At 30.5% G+C, this 16,284-nt stretch overlaps 3 protein-coding genes across 5 annotated transcripts; 1 reads left to right on the forward strand and 2 right to left on the reverse strand.

The window, feature by feature from the left end:
- Positions 1-1,488: 1,488 nt before the first annotated feature.
- LOC126781052 (centrosomin) lies at positions 1,489-10,089 on the reverse strand. 3 transcript variants are annotated; one of them, XM_050505825.1, is made up of 12 exons: positions 10,024-10,089; positions 6,124-6,176; positions 5,906-6,045; positions 5,660-5,779; positions 5,483-5,575; positions 5,326-5,381; positions 5,087-5,123; positions 4,512-4,619; positions 4,281-4,435; positions 4,129-4,200; positions 2,585-3,648; positions 1,489-2,258 (listed from the first exon to the last, which is right to left on the reverse strand). In XM_050505825.1, the coding sequence occupies exons 1-12, from the start codon at positions 10,053-10,055 to the stop codon at positions 2,065-2,067; spliced, it is 2,124 nt and encodes a 707-aa protein (XP_050361782.1). In that variant the 5' UTR covers positions 10,056-10,089; the 3' UTR covers positions 1,489-2,064. The 3 variants fall into 3 exon arrangements, with proteins under 3 accessions (XP_050361782.1, XP_050361781.1, XP_050361783.1); XM_050505824.1 differs by lacking the exon at positions 10,024-10,089 and adding an exon at positions 7,957-8,323; XM_050505826.1 differs by lacking the exon at positions 10,024-10,089 and adding an exon at positions 8,186-8,319.
- Positions 10,090-11,110: 1,021 nt separating this feature from the next.
- On the forward strand, positions 11,111-12,687 carry LOC126781058 (28S ribosomal protein S18b, mitochondrial). Its single transcript, XM_050505833.1, has 2 exons — positions 11,111-11,612; positions 12,492-12,687. Exons 1-2 carry the CDS (start codon positions 11,202-11,204, stop codon positions 12,639-12,641), a joined length of 561 nt encoding a protein of 186 aa, XP_050361790.1. The 5' UTR covers positions 11,111-11,201; the 3' UTR covers positions 12,642-12,687.
- Positions 12,688-12,724: 37 nt separating this feature from the next.
- Positions 12,725-15,261, reverse strand: LOC126781056 (suppressor APC domain-containing protein 2). The gene is made up of 3 exons (XM_050505830.1): positions 14,043-15,261; positions 13,079-13,288; positions 12,725-12,882 (listed from the first exon to the last, which is right to left on the reverse strand). Exons 1-3 carry the CDS (start codon positions 15,018-15,020, stop codon positions 12,769-12,771), a joined length of 1,302 nt encoding a protein of 433 aa, XP_050361787.1. The 5' UTR covers positions 15,021-15,261; the 3' UTR covers positions 12,725-12,768.
- Between the last annotated feature and the right edge of the window lie 1,023 nt (positions 15,262-16,284).

Here is a 16,284-nt window from a genome sequence, read left to right on the forward strand (position 1 = left end):
ACCAGTGATCACAAAATTACATTTTACAAAATTAGGTATTTACGCATGAGGACGGTTTGATTGGCTTCTTGAGTTTACGACACAGCGTTGTCGCTTTGACTAAGCAATATTGATAGTTTTTCTATTATTTTATTTATTGTTTTTTTTTTAATATTGTTAATATGCAATTCAATAATAAGGGAAGGCCGGCAGATATCTCAAAATCCAATAAAACTTTTTTTTTGTGAAATTTCTGTGTTTTTCACTGTGTGATTTGAGTGTGTTCAGTGATTGAGTTTGAATGCATTAGAGTTACTGCTACTAGATATCCACTCGCGGCTTTCCTCGTGTACATTATTATACATTTTTTTTAGAATAATAGTAACCCCATTTTAAGAAATTTACTAATATTAGGAATTTTCGTAATTTACCCCTCCAATAAAGCAAAAAAAAACATAAAGCTTGTGCTGGGAATAGCCCAAGGTTCGAACCTGGGACTTCAGTTCGTAAGCCGTAGCGCTATTGTTCCATATATGGTTTTGTGTTACCTTTATATTTTTGTTTTTGTATCTTTAAGAAAGTTAAATAAAATTAATTCTTATGATTGAGCTTGCTTATATTTAATTATTTATCTTAATTAAAAAAAGATCTAGTATCTACAATAGAAAGGCGCACTATACAGTTTACACTCTATCGCTCAAAAATTCGGCATACGATTCAAAGGTAGGACACCTTCCAGAAGCGCTCGCGCAGTACTGAATTCGAACGCCCAACGCATCGCATTTTGGACATTGTAATTATGTTTTTTTTTAAATATTTTAGATATTTTTTAAAATTATCAAAAAAAATTTCTTTTGATGTAAAGTCAATTTTTGTATATTTTTTCTTAATAATAATTATTTATTCAGGAGAAATTCAATACTATTTCGGAGCGTTATTAGTAGTTTTATGCTTTTTAATCTGGTTTTATTTTATAGTTAATTCATACAAATATCAAAATTTTGAGGCCACTGTGGACTAAATAACTGCTTACAATATAATATTGTATACTACGAACTCAAAAAAGTGCATTCGAGTATTTTACGTAAAACTTGCTTTGGACTTTTGACTTTGTATGAATAGCTAAGCCGAAATTGAGAAAATTGAGGCCGCTATTATCTATACTAATAACTATTCTTCATTTTTCAATAACTTCAAAATTTCAGTCTTTTAGTTTCTCAGAATAAGAACACCAAAGTTAACCGTTTAATGGCGGTTGAAATGTAATAACAACCCTCTTAACAAATGAAATATTGATAGGTTCTCTAAATAGGTTCTAAGTTCGCTAAATTCAAACAGTCATTCCCTACAAGGTTCTGATTACATTACTTGACATATATTTAAAACGAATATTGATTTTTTGCTATTTATTCTTTGGTTAATTTCTAGTACTATTACTTGTGAAGACAATAGTTCTCGGTTACGATATATAAAATAAAACAGTTTTATTGAATATACAATCTTTATTTTACATTAAAAAACATGGTTATGTCACTGACAAATCAATTTAGATAAATATGAAGTAATAAAGTAGGTCAAGTGAAAAAAGGCATAAGACAAACTCACGGATCGAGGCTTCTGTAGAATGTAGATATATATGTATTTAAAAAACTGAATACAATTCACTTCGCGTTTTACGCTCACAATGTGTGCGATTGTTTGCCGGTCCACTGCACCAGCGGGCTAACTAGAAGAAACGTGGGTCGCGGTCACCCGCAGATTCTGCCGGCTTCGCCCGAGTGCTTTACGATTAGTTTACGGGCGGCGTGCGTACAGAAAATCAGACGCTATTTTGTACAACCGCTCGTCTAGGGATAAATGGGCGATAACCGCAACCGCGACGTCGACGACGACGACGGTAACCAAACAGAACTCCGTTCTCGTGAGTTTATAAATTAAACAGCTGTTCAAACTTCAGCTGTGAAAACCGCTCCATGAGTTCTTGGCCTAAATAGTGTAAAACTAGTAGATATAAAAACTTATTAATACATAATTATTGTCAATCGGAAATAAAGCTAGACTTAGTCTAGTGCATGAAGGATATAGTTAATTATTATTTTCAAATTGATCCCTTGCCTTACGCAATACTCCCTGTGTTTTATGAATTTCTCTACAAATAGCGCGTTGCACGTTTCTTTTTCTCATATTCGCTGCATTCAGTTGGGTTAGAGTTTCTGCTAGTGTTGCTTTGGTTCTTGCTAATTTTTGCTTAAGTGTAACATTTTCTTCATATAGAGAACCTATAAAGTAAAACAATATAAATATTTTTGCTGTTTAAATTTTTGAGTTAAGGCTTAAAATATTTTTTTTAAGTATTAAATTAATATATTTTAAGAAGCCCAAATTATATAGATATATTTATATTTTATATATAGATATATTTATATTTTATATATAGATATATTTATATTTTATATATAGATATATTTCCACCCACTCAAGTGACTCAACCCCATTTTTTTATAGGTAACTAATTTTTTTTTAATAAATCCTTTTAAAAGCCGTTTTGAATATGCATTATTTTAAATTGCCTTTGAATTGATAGGGTAAAAGAAACAATACATACGAGGAGATAAGTTTACTGCGTCATTTTGTTCCAGGCTCGAAAGTCTATCACTATCTATTCCTTGATCCGGTGATGTAGGTCTATCTTCCTCGGATTGAACTCCTTCATGGATTTCAACAATATTATTTACAGCTTCCATTGCCATTTTACGAGTAACTTCTATTTCCAATTGTGCATTGGATTCCAATGCTGTAGCCAACTTTTCACGTGTTTCTTCTAATTCTCTCTCAATGCGTAGCCTGTCGTGTTGTGCCCTAGCTCTTTCCAGAGCTGCCTGCGAAGCCTGGACCGTTGCCTCGTCTGCTGCACGTCTAAGTGAACGTTCCGTTTCCAAAAACGTTACCTCTAATTCTTGTTTTTCGGCTCTTAACTTATCTATTATTTGCATATTGCAAGTAACTTGTTGTTCATTATCTTTGATTCTTGTTTCCAGAGCGAATAACGTATCTTTCATGGTTTCTAAATGTTTGTTAGCATCTTTGGCATTTTGTTGTTCCAACTCCAATGCTTCTTTCATTTTTTCCTTTTCAATTGTGAGATTATCAATTTGTTTCAGTGCTGATTCTAATTTTGTATTAAAGTCTAATTTTTCTTCTTCTAATTGTTGATTGCGTTTAGATATATCAAGAATTTGTTCAAGAAGAGCATTTTCTTCAGATTGAGACCCACAAGACACTTTGGACCTTCTTGACCGATGTCGATTTGCATCCGAAATACACTCTTTAACAGCTACTCCTGTATCACAGAGACCAACTCTTGCTAAAGAAACATTTCTGTCTGGTTCGGACCAACATTCTGATTCCGATATCACATCAGCTTGTGGAACATTTCGCATAGCTCTTCTTAAAGAATATCGGTTGTTATCATCACTACACATCAAGTGATGTCCGAACATCATAGTTAAATCTTCTATCCTCATTGATTGTGAAATATCTAGATTACTTTCATCCATTGTGAAATCTTCTGGAGCCATTGATTCGTCTAATTGTAAACCTACTGGTAAGGCTAGGCTTTGTTCTAGTATACTTTCAGCAAGTCTTTTCTTTTCCTCACCCAATACACATCTGTAATTTTTTTTATTCAATTAATCTACAAATATTAGCATCTAATTCAAACGGATATGATATGAATACAATACATATATTTAAATGCAACTTTATGTTTGACAATCTTACGTTACTAATAATTTAATTTGTATTATTATTAAACTTATTTCATTCATTTTGACTAGCCGGTTGGCGTGGTTGGTATACTGGATATGGATACTTGCCTTTCACGCCGAAGGTTGTGGGTTCGAATTCCACCCAGGACAGAAATTGTGTGCATGAACATGTCTGTTTGTCCTGAGTCTGGGTGTAATTATCTATATAAGTATGTATTTCCAAAAAATGTAGTATATGTAGTATATCAGTTGTCTGGTTTGCATAGCACAAGCTTTGTACAAGCTTAATTTGGGATCAGATGGCCGTGTGTGAAAAATGTCCCAGGATATTATTATTATTCATTTATATATTAAGATTATATAAAATTATGAATTTACTTACTTATGTGACAGCAATTTATCAAGAAAATATGCCAATCCTTGTAAGCGTCTTGTTAGCAATTGTTGAAGGTTTCTAAAAAACAATATTAGAATTAATATTGATAAATTATTCATTTTTATATATTTTTTGGGTTTTTTATAATAAAATTATACCCAGCGGAATCTTCACTTTGTGCATTGTCAAAACTAGTCTGCAGCTGCCTGACCTTATTTTCCAAATCTTTGATATGTTCATCTTTACATTTTAATATTTCTTCATATTTTTCCAGCTGTGAGTCACTTACGTGGGCGTATGTCAACTCTTTATCCTGTTTTTTAATAAGTATTTATTGCAATAAAGTAAAAATTAAATTATAAAATACGATAATTTAATAAGTTAAATACCAGTTTTAATCTTTTTATTTCCTTGTCTTGTTGTTGAATTTTTTTCATACATCTTTTGATAATTTCCAGAGCATTGTGATTTTCTTTCTTAAGCCTTGTCAATTGGTCCTGCAACAAGTAAAATCGTATGAAAACTATGGCAACTATAGATAGCTATAGTATAATCATTGATGTGATTGGAACTAATAGGTACACACAGTGGCAGCCATATAATAGAGATATTATATTTATCTAAAACTAATCAATCTTTCAATAAGTTTATATTTTTTTATATAGAATAGCAAGGCGGACGTGCATATGGGCCACCTGATGGTAAGTGGTCACCAACGCCCATAGACATTGGCATTGTAAGAAATGTAAACCATCGCTTACATAGCCAATGCTTGACCAACCTTAGGACCTAAGATTTTATGTCCCTTGTGCCTGTAATTACACTGGCTCACTCACCCCTAAGACTACAGACTTGTATGATAACAATGGACTTAATTATATAGCCATATCTGAACATGTAATATTCATACATTTGTAATACCTGTAATCATAGCATATGGTTGATATGTTTTGTGTTTACTTACCAAGTCCTCATTATTAACGGTGACTGCAAGGTAATCTCTAAAATAAGAAAATAATCAAGTTGATAATTAACAGTTTTATTGTCATTGAGTCAGTCAAACAATTTTACGAATTACAAAAACATGATTATTTAATGTATGTTGCCCCTTGCCCCTAAATCCCTACTTAGTGGACTGAAATTCACAATCCATCGAAATAGTTTTTTTTTCGATCAAAACATACATAAATTACTTTTACTTACCCAGCTGATTCCGACTGATATGTTTCGTCGACGACGTCGGTGTGTATTCCCGTTTCCTAAAGTAAAAAATAAAAGTTTCAGTAAGTTATTATTGTAGTAGTTCATTATTGTAAGGAACTAAACCATTCTACTAAACTAAATATAAAAGTATTGATACCTTTATTGGTTCCTTGTTATCTTTCGCTGCCATTGTAACACTATTATTTATATTATTTATTGACACCTCTGCAGTTTCAGTGGAAATCGACCCCTATATATAAAAAAACAATAAAAATCAATTCTAGATAGGATACAAGAAAATAAATAAAAAATAAACTACATAACATTTAATTACCTGATTCTCTAAGACATCAATGGCTTCAGCTGCCGCCGCCAATAATTCTTGTTTATCAGTAAGTTGCCTTCTTAGTTCCTCTACTTCTACTTGAAGGCGTACATTGTGTTCTAATAAACCCTAAATGAAAAAATATATATTGCAGTATGTACGATAAAAAAAAAAATATGAGTGTCACACATGTGATAGTTTTTAATTTACAAATTTAATTTACAATTTTAATATTTTGTTCGTCTTATAACTTACTTGAACGGCAGGCGGCGCTCCACTACCTAATTTTTCTTCTAGAAAATATATGCGCAGTTTAAGGTGGAAATTTTCTTTTCTTAAGCCATTTAGTTGTTCTTCATATTGTTTCATGCTTATTCCACTAGCAGTAGTGACATCTGAAAAATAGGAGTTTCAAGACAATTACTTTAATTATATACTTTTGAAAATTCTTTACTAATTATAAAATTCCATACCATGGCCGTCCGGAGTTGGTAGTGTCATCTCTTGCAATTTTCTTGGGCTTGTACTGTAAAATTGTATGATTATTTATTATTAAAGATTTATTTCTCATGCAAACTAATATAAAAACAATGTTGAAGTGTAAGCTTTTATTTATACACATACTTTATTACATTATATGTATTACTTTTAATAAATTATTTTTCACTGCTTAGTGTATATTTTTAAAAGTTTTTATTCAACTTATAATTTTTAGTGTAAGCTGTTGTGTGGTGGGATAAGAAAACTATCAATTTAATATAATTATAATCAGTTACGATTCAATTTTTTAGACGTAATTGCAACTCATCGTCAATTCTACCGCCAAACAGCAGTACTTACTATTGTTGTGTTCTGGTTAAAGTGTGAATGAGCCAGTGTAACTACTAGCACAATTGACATAACATCTTTGTTCTAAGGTTGATAGCGCATTTTTGACGAGCCGGTTGGCGTGATTGGTAGATACTTGCCTTTTCACGCCGAATTTTGTGGGTTCGATTTCCACCCAGGACAGACATTTGTGTGCATGAACATGTATGTTTGTCCTGAGTCTGGGTGTAATTTTCTATATAAGTATGTATTTACAAAAGAAAAGTAGTATATGTAGTATATCAGTTGTCTGGTTTCCATAGCACAAGCTTTGTACAAGCTTAATTTGGGATCAGATGGCCGTGTGTGAAAAATGTCCCAGGATATTATTATTATTATTATTGGCGTTGTAAGGGTTGTGGTAATGTCTACGGGCGGTGGTATCCATTTACTATCAGATGCCACTTGTCTGTCTTCCTACGTAATGTGGTAACAAATCGTAGTGCACGTACAATTGTTTTCTTTCTTGTTTTTATTCACAATTATTGTAATCGCTAACTTATGTAATGATATGGATAACGTACTTTATATGCAATCGGATTAGTATGACGTACTGTAAAAAACTGTTGTACACCTCACGTCTTTATTTTTGTTTTTACACTCAAGGTGTACCCATACCTACAGTATATTTTAAATGCTAGATCTTTGATAAGAAATAATACTATATGTCAAGTAGTATAAGCTTAAATTATGAAAAATTGAAGAAAGTGTCCGAATGAATAGTAATAAGAGCAGTTTGATATAGCTTGGTACGTACAAAAAAGGTAATACTTAACAGTTATTGTAAAAAATATGTGATTATGCCAAAATCTCTGTTAGTAAATGTTCGTTAAAATGTTTTTAAGTTTTATACATGCTACTAGATGTACGTTACAAATGAAAAAAAACTACTAATAAAAAAAAGATTACTATTATTATTTGACATTTATTCGCAATGGGTAAGAAAGGTTCATCCTTTGATAATTTTTTAGCCACTTATTCATGTTTCTAAAAGAAAACTACAATACATACAATCAGTATCGAACCAGCTTCATAGCCATTTCTCCACTTATATGTACTGTGTTATTATGTACATTGCAATATGAACGTCTTATCGTAGTTACGATAAGTTGTATTTACAGAAAACGCTTATAATAAATAATTAACTAACTTTCGACAAGGAAAAATGTTAGGTAAATAGACCCTTTATATTATTATTAATTATCAATAGGAGCAGACAACTAATTTAATATAATTTTGTCATTATATTATGATGTTTTCAAGTATCATCGAACTACAAAATTAGGAAAGCATGTTTTTTTGTAAAAGCAACTTATAATATACGTTATAACTCGAATACTCATAAGCTTCGCTATAACACACATCTATTTACTACACAGAAAAATATTAATGGTATTATTTAAAAATAACTTATTACAATTTATGATATATTTACATACCTAAATGGTGATGATATATTGTTAACAACATGCTTAGATGCAGTCATTCGAGGTAAAGTTGCCATTTGAACTACAATTTTAATTAACTTTTTACTAAACACGTCATAAAATCTTAAATTATAAAATCACAATATCAGAAAAAGAACACGACTGATTGCATATGTCTTCACGGTGTCTATTAATAAATCTGTAACTTTTATACTATAATATTGTAAACGGGATAACTCACTGATAACTAATTACGTCTTAGGTCAATTGTAATAATAATTGATAGAAACAATAACAACAACAACAACATTACACATGTATTACGAGCGACAAGATTCGTAAACGACGTTGAACATGGTTGTTTTGACTGCACATATGAGGAAACAGAAACTAGGACAGTCATACTTCGGGATGAAATCGGGAACATTCGAGCGTCTCCGTATTGTATAGATGAAATATTTTTATTATTTGCTACCAAATAAGATGAAAAGAGATAAATATATTTCACACCAGAGACCCGACCAGCGAACGCACAAAGGGCGGAGTCGGATGCTGTTCGTTACGGATATAGAAACAATGATTTATTCCGAATTTTATAAAGTATATCAGTAGCAAATTTATGTATTAGTACAAAACTGACCTACGATATAGCATCATATTTAGGAAATTGTCATTAATTATTGTATTTAATAAAAATAATCAATAAAATATTATTTTAATTGTTACTACTCCTTATAGCAATTAAATAAATTACGAAGTTAATATTTTTGTATAAAATATTTTTGGGTTAATGGTTTTTTTGTAGGTTTATTTTATATGTCTAAATGTAAATTATTCATATGTTATTTGGGTTTTAATAGAGATTATGGTACCTACTTTTGAAAACCATCTAATATGTCCTTTTTTTGTGTACTTATAAATGATTAAGTATGTTTATTACTACCAGCTTTCAAATTTTAAACAAACAGTATTTTGTATGCCTAATAATTAACCAATCCATTTTATAAATCATTGTCATCAGTCAGTTTAGAAACTAACTTCTAAATAAACCTTATTATATTACTAAGTTTAATAGGTTTAATTTTAAATAAGTAATTTCACTCCTATTTGCATAAATAAATATATAAAAGAATAAAAAATTACTTGGGATGTTTGGGTTATGTTATGTGGAGGCCCAAATTAAGAAACCCAAAGTGGTCACAACCAATTTTAAGAATTTTACAAATTTAAGATCTGCTAGGAGAATTGTCTTATATTAATTTTTTATAGTATTCTAATATAAAATTATACCATTACAAATATTTGAAAACAATATTATCAATTATAGTTATATAAATAGATGAAACAGATCATTATTGTATTGTGTATATATGTATATGGGAACAGTCTGTGAACGTCCCACTGCTGGACTAAGGCTTCCTCTCTCTCTTTGAGGAGGTTTCCCAAGCCTTCTACTCAAAGAGCTTATTCCACCATGCTGCTCCAATGTGGATCGGTGGAATACACAGAATGGCATTGCAGAATTTCTGTGAAATTAGACACAGCAGGTTTCCTCACAATGTTTTCCTTTACCATAAAGCACAAGATGAATTATAATCACAAATTAAGCACATGAAAATTCAGTGGTGCTTACCTGGGTTTGAACCTACAATCATCAGTTAAGATTTATGCATTCTTACCATTGGGCCATCTCGGCTATTTTATAAGACTATAACTACAATTATATTAAAAAATGCTGTACAGGTAGATTAATAACTTGTTCTGGAGTAGATTAGATATTTTAAGCTTTTTTATCTTTTATTTGAATCAATTATAAACATCAATGTTAAATAATAACATCATCCACAACAGATATTTATTAAAGCGAACATGTTTATTTATTAACAGTTATAAATATTACAATAACCATTAAAAGTAAAAACTAAAATTCAAAAAGTATGTTTTAAAATCTCTAAAGGTTTTTTAGTATTCAAGCTTATTTAAAAGCTTAAAAAGTCTATTTAAAAAATACTTATTTTAAATAAAAAAATAATTCGCCATATAGCTCACATATACTTTACTCATTAATCAGATACTTACATTATTGTACCATCAGCTGCTGAGTCTGACATGATTGTATTTTTGTAATTTATTTTATCAGGGAACTTTCTTCAATACAAAATCTAAAAAAAAACATTAATTAAAACAACTCTAACACTAACATTAAAAATTGGTTAGTGGAATCCTAAATGTTTTTACTGAGAATTATCATTCAACTTAATTTTCTCTTTAGCTTTGATATGGTTGCCAAAATAATATTAAGTAAATGTTACGGGTAAAGCTTTGAAAAAGATTAACTTAAGCAATACTTGAATAAATTTCAGTTAATACTGAAATTTATGTTATAATAGTTATTTTAAACAGTTTTTTGACTAAGCTGTAAACTTACAAGTAGAATATTAGTATGTATCTTGATTATTATCACTTAACGTTAAGAAGTCAAATCTTTTTAAATTTAACGATGATTAATATCACAAGACATTTCTTTACAAGAAAGAACGGAATTTTAATCTGTTAAACAGATTAAAATATGTTTAAATGAAAAAATAGACATTTTTTTAAAAGAACACTGACCGCAGTTTGCTCTAAAGAAAATATTTTTTAAGCCAATTATATAAAAATATTCTATTATTTATAACCATAACGACAAAAGTAGTAAAAAATATTACCCATAATAATTAATTATACCATCAACGAGAGTAGATGAGGCCTTTGCTTAGCTGTGAGGCTATTTTATTTTGAAATAGAACCTGGTTTAAGGTATTTAATTCAAAAAAAAATCGCTAAGTAACTGGACACTAGAGCATGTAATAATAAATAACGTAACAATATTTGTGTTAGAATAAAATTCAGTAAATAATTTCTTAAGTTTTTCCAAATATTATAGATTACGAAAAACTGGGAACTTGAACTTATTATGTATGAAATATTAATTTCATTATTTAATGTGTCGAAAATACATAATAATATTTTTATTTCTTTAGCCAATTAGTTGTTCATTTATTATAAACATTATTCTTAACTTCGAAGATTCGCCTCGGACTTCTGGTTAACCTATTTTATAGCAAAAAAAAATTACTTCTAAGTTCAACTCAGCTTATATGTATTACCTATGGTACAACTTGACGTTGATAGGCGAAAAGCTTGTCAAATGAAAATTTTAATAACACATGCCGATTATAATATAATTTAACTTTCTCATAAATACTTTCATAAATATGTCGCTTGTAACAAATGTGCGTATGCTTTTTAAAAGGGTAACGTTGTCTGACATAAGAACTACCAGAATAATACGCTTTTATTCAGATCAGTCCAATGAATCTGCGGATGATCAACAGAACCCAATCGATCCTTTAAAAGATCGAACGAAAAAAGTTCCTGTTGAAACTAGTATAAGGTATCTGCAAAGTAAAGCATACAAGCAAACCTATGGCGATAACCCGGTCTGGTTTTTATATAGACGAAATCATAAAGGTGGTGTGGCGCCAAAGCATACGAGAAGGTCTTGTGTACGCAATGGAGTCATATCAACGGGCAATCCCTGTCCAATATGTCGAGATGAATATTTAATCCTAGAACCCAGAAACACAAAATTGCTGGAGCAATTTATATCAGAATACACAGGACATGTAAGTAAATGATATTAGATTAGATTTATATATATAGGTAATTGAATCAATATATTTGTTTAAATTTTATTTATTTTCGTTTTTGCCAAATATAAATGAAGGCAGTGTTAGTCAAGTAATTGTAAGTTTATTTTAACTGTTTGTCTACAGTATCATCAAGATTATGAAATTACCTTGTTAAAAATAATAACACTGAAAAAATGTCTATTACAATATTCATTTACTCAAAAGTAATTAAACAATCAGTTTCAGTTTTCCTCAAGTTCTAGCAAATAAATTATTTTAAACTCTGCCAAGTCAAAGTAATAATAACAATAAAATTATAATAATTAGTGTTTCACCAAATAACAAGGTATAATCATTTAACTCATTAGATCACATTTAGTGAAATTTGCTCGAGAATATTTCTACTTAGGCGTCTTTAAGAACTTTTTAATTAAAGCTTCATTGATTTAGGCATAGTGGGAATGCCAACACTGTAAGACCCCTGTCTTCCCCGCCCTATCTCTTCTATTGCACTCTCGCACAATTGTATCAGTTAGATAAAATTAGACACTTTTTAGAAACCTTCGACAAAAATTTTGTCCCATTTTGGCCAAAATGAGTTTTTGGTCAAAGGTTCGGCCAGAAATTATTATATAGATAGATATATATATTCTACATTCGCAACATTGATATATCCGTAGATTTGAGTTGTGTTCATATTTTTTATGTATTTGAGTTTATTGTTATTGTAATTAAACAGTAAGGTTATTTTAGTAAACAGATGAATTAATAAAGTAGAAAACATGAAACTGAGATCTTATTAAAATTCTGGTTCAATAAAAATATACTATACTAGAACTGAGTACTTGATTAAAAGATTGCAAATTGTTGCAGATATTGGATGCCTTTAAAACTGGACTTTGTCAAAAGAAACATAAAGAGCTATTAGTAGCTATTGAAAAAGCTTGGGATCAAGGATATTTAACATATGATGTACCATTTAGGGAATATGATTATTCTTTGTACAATAAAAATATAAATTAGATATTATTTGTAACAAATTAGTAGTTAAATAAAGTAATACACTGAGTTTGATTATTTTTATTTAGTTATATATTTTATGCATGGCACTAAGTCTTAACATCGCAAATTAATAATATTGAAAACATAGTTATGTAAAATTGTCTAATAACTTTGTTCTATTTCTTTGTAGTAAAAGTTCTCTGATGAGTGCTGATTTTTCTCTTTCTAGGACTGATATTCTTTCGTTCTTGCGATTAACTTCCTGCAATCAAAGTTATTTATTTTAATTTAGAATCAAACAATATAAACAAAACATATAGCCAAGACTCTGCTTAACGTTTAAAAATTTAAAACCTAAAAACCATAAGGAATAAAATGTTTATTTTTAAATGATTGAAATTGGTGGAATGACCATTATTTCTGTTGATTAAGTTTAAGTGTCCTAAAACTAATCAGACCTCTGCTAGCATTCGATTTTGAGACCGGAGAACAGTTGCATTATTAGGTGTTGGCAAAGTATTCAACGTTGTTGGCAAAGCAAGATTCATGTGTAAAGACAGCGGTCCGTGGCGCCACCCAGTAGCCAGTGCCCCAAGTTGTCGATTTAGTTCCAAGATTCTTGCACGTAGTAATTCTAAGCGCTCTTGATGTGCTTCATTCCATGGTTCCTTAAACAAGACAATTTTATTAGTATTTTTTTTATACAATGCTGTTAAAGTTATATATTTCATACTAATATAAATTAATCTAAAATATATATTTATAGTATCAACACATAATATTTCATACGAAAATGAAGAGGGTAGTTGAGCTCAGGAGACCTACCCAAATGATTATAATATATTTATTGGAATAAGCTCTTAAATATTCGCAATAGAAGGCATTAGCCTAGCAGTGCTACATTTAGAGGCTGGTTGGCATTTGGACTATAGTACAGGAAAAAGTGGAATTTAGAATCTTCGAAAAATACGAATTAAATTTTAAATAAAGTAACGCAAAAATACGGTGGTAAAATAGGCAACTAATTCCATGTAGGGTCTACATATTAGCGTTTAACCGTAATACTTATGTTATATTATAATTTAACGATGAATATTAATTCATTCGTGTTGATTAGTAGTAATTGATTTTAAAAAAGAATTGAAAAAAAAGATATAGTTTACATAGTGTTTTATTTATTTTATTATTTTTAACGCTTTTATTTTTTTATTTTATTATTTTTAATTGTTTATATAACTAAACATTATATTATAGTAGTTTATAGCCGTGAGATTTACTTCATATCACAACCTATCATCGGATCACAAGATAACCGGATGATCACACGTACAAAATGTTTAAATTACAAAGTACTTCCTTTTTAAATTTTATTATTATTTATATTGACTATTATAAAAAATATAGTATCAATTTATAAATTACCACATATGCGCCCATTCTTCCTGCGTATCGCATTTTATCTTGCACTTCAGTTAATTGTTTTAAATACCATTCTCGTGCTTCCTCTACAGCTGTTAATCCTTGTAATAACACGTCTTTTTCTTGTTCAATTTGCTTCATTTTTTTTAATAAGTTATAATCTACACCGTTATGTAGGGTGTGCCGACGAGGCTCTCGTCGTCGCGATGTCTTTCGTAGATTTGGTTGTGTTCCATTAGCAGATCGCCCATCACCGAGGCCACGGTCTTGTCCTTCTATTGATCTTGTTATTTCTTCAAAATCCAATTTAGGTTCTTCTATATCATCACTCTCTAAAGCCGCCTCTTCCGATTTGTAAATACTTCTAGAAGTTTCTTTTCTTTCCATTGCATTTTTCTCTAGTCTTGGAGGCTTTGGAGGACCATAAATCTTAAGAGATTGAGATGTGTCATGCTTAGATACTGAAGTTACTTTCCCAGTTTGCAATAGCTCAGGTAGAGCATTGTTTTTATCTTCAACTAGTTGAGGCATGCTAGTAGTTCGATGAGTTGAATTTCCAGCGTTTCTCATTAAATTCCAATTTCTGGTACTATGTGAATTGTCTAGATCAATTATTGGGGCTGATGGAGGCCGATGTATATTCGTACTTATTTGAGAATTAATACCAGTATTATCAATACCTTCATTTATTGTATTTATTTTACTAGACGCATTTTGGACTTGGTTCCGTAGCAGACAAATTTTGAGGCCAGTACAAAAACTTTCAAATGTTAATAGACCATCATGCGAAGCAACCTTTTGAAGACTTTCAATAACACCACGGGGTAGGCCTTTAGTACGGTCATCGCGCCATCGATTTTCGATATCTGTTAACTTTACATACCCTGTGTGTTTATCATCCATTATATCGAATAGTGTTCTCATTGCTAAAACAAACTGCTTAGGTAAAGATTCCATGTCTGTATGACCTAAATTTTTCATAATAGTTTGCTATGTCGTGTATGAATTTTGTTCATCAGCTCTAATAAGCACAGGTTTCAGTTTTCACTTTAACTTATACCTACGGTGAAACGAACCACAAAAACACATATGTTAAATTTTTAACAACTTTTAAAATAGTGCAACTAAAGATTTTAACAGCTCCGGGTGACTTTTCTAAAATTTACTTTATAACAATAAATTATAATAAAAAACAGTCCGTTTAATGAACGGTAGAAACATTGTGCGATGGCCGAGCGAACCGGCTAGTGGGAGTGATTTTGCGGACTATGCAGGCCAAGAGAACAACGAAACCGGTTAAACAACATTTCGGGCAGGTAGAGGCCATAGATAGACAAGTTGCTGCTCCAGGTTTTCGAAGTAATTGATAGGATTTTATTTATATTTAAATGCCAAAATTACCTAAATATTATAAAGATATTACACTGTAACACCAACAGTTTATTAAACAATAAAATTGGGTAATAATATTGTACTTTGTAGGTAATAAATACATGCATCGAAATATAAAAAAATGCGATGAGAAAAAAATGTCGGGATTCTGGATTATACTTTCATTTAAGTGAGTTAGAAGAATTGTCAAGTAACTTTAAGTTCAGTCGGCCACCTCATCGAGCCATTCGAATTTTGAATAATTAAAGTTAAAAAAAAGGATGCAGTTGGCATTTTCGTGTAGTTGTTGTTGTGTCGCAGTCACACTGTGATAATAATTGCCTAAGATAGTAAATCGAAAGCATCACCGTACCGTATAAACTCAACTTCATATAGAGTTATCTAGTAGGCAATTGATTAAATATTTCATTGACGGGCCGGTTAGCGTGGTTAGTAGATACTTGTCTTTTACGCCGAAGTTTGTGGGTTCAATTCCCACCCAGGACAGATATTTGTGTGTACATGATTTGTATGAACATGTCTGTTTGTCCTGAGTCTGGGTGTAATTATCTATATAAGTATGCATTTACAAAAGAAAAGTAGTATATGTAGTATATCAGTTAAAGCCATAAAGCGCGGTTTAGATTGTATTAAAATTAGCTTTCGACCTTACGCCATAATAGAATAACAGACAGAGTTACAATAACAGAAAGAGATAAGAAATGTATAATAATTTTTGTTTCAAATTCAACCTTATTTCGTAACCAATAAAGAATAATAAGATAATTACAGACACAAAATTTTGCTTACGCCATTTTAAATTTACAATAATAAGACATTACTGCTCCGAACAGAGTATTACCGACTCGCGTTT

Source organism: Nymphalis io, chromosome 3 (genome assembly GCF_905147045.1).
Source record: "Nymphalis io chromosome 3, ilAglIoxx1.1, whole genome shotgun sequence".
NCBI lineage: Eukaryota > Metazoa > Arthropoda > Insecta > Lepidoptera > Nymphalidae > Nymphalis > Nymphalis io.

Excerpts from the sequence above, each read along its gene's own strand:
- LOC126781058 (XM_050505833.1), top strand. The coding sequence starts at position 11,202 with ATGTCGCTTGTAACAAATGTGCGTATGCTTTTTAAAAGGGTAACGTTG. Across the intron at positions 11,613-12,491 it reads TATCAGAATACACAGGACAT|ATATTGGATGCCTTTAAAAC; the intron begins GTAAGTAAATGA and ends AAATTGTTGCAG.
- LOC126781052 (XM_050505824.1), bottom strand. The coding sequence starts at position 8,021 with ATGGCAACTTTACCTCGAATGACTGCATCTAAGCATGTTGTTAACAAT. Across the intron at positions 6,177-7,956 it reads AATATATCATCACCATTTAG|TACAAGCCCAAGAAAATTGC; the intron begins GTATGTAAATAT and ends ACAATTTTACAG. Across the intron at positions 6,046-6,123 it reads ACCAACTCCGGACGGCCATG|ATGTCACTACTGCTAGTGGA; the intron begins GTATGGAATTTT and ends CCTATTTTTCAG.
- LOC126781056 (XM_050505830.1), bottom strand. The coding sequence starts at position 15,020 with ATGAAAAATTTAGGTCATACAGACATGGAATCTTTACCTAAGCAGTTT. Across the intron at positions 13,289-14,042 it reads GAAGAATGGGCGCATATGTG|GAACCATGGAATGAAGCACA; the intron begins GTAATTTATAAA and ends GTCTTGTTTAAG. Across the intron at positions 12,883-13,078 it reads AAAATCGAATGCTAGCAGAG|GAAGTTAATCGCAAGAACGA; the intron begins GTCTGATTAGTT and ends CTTTGATTGCAG.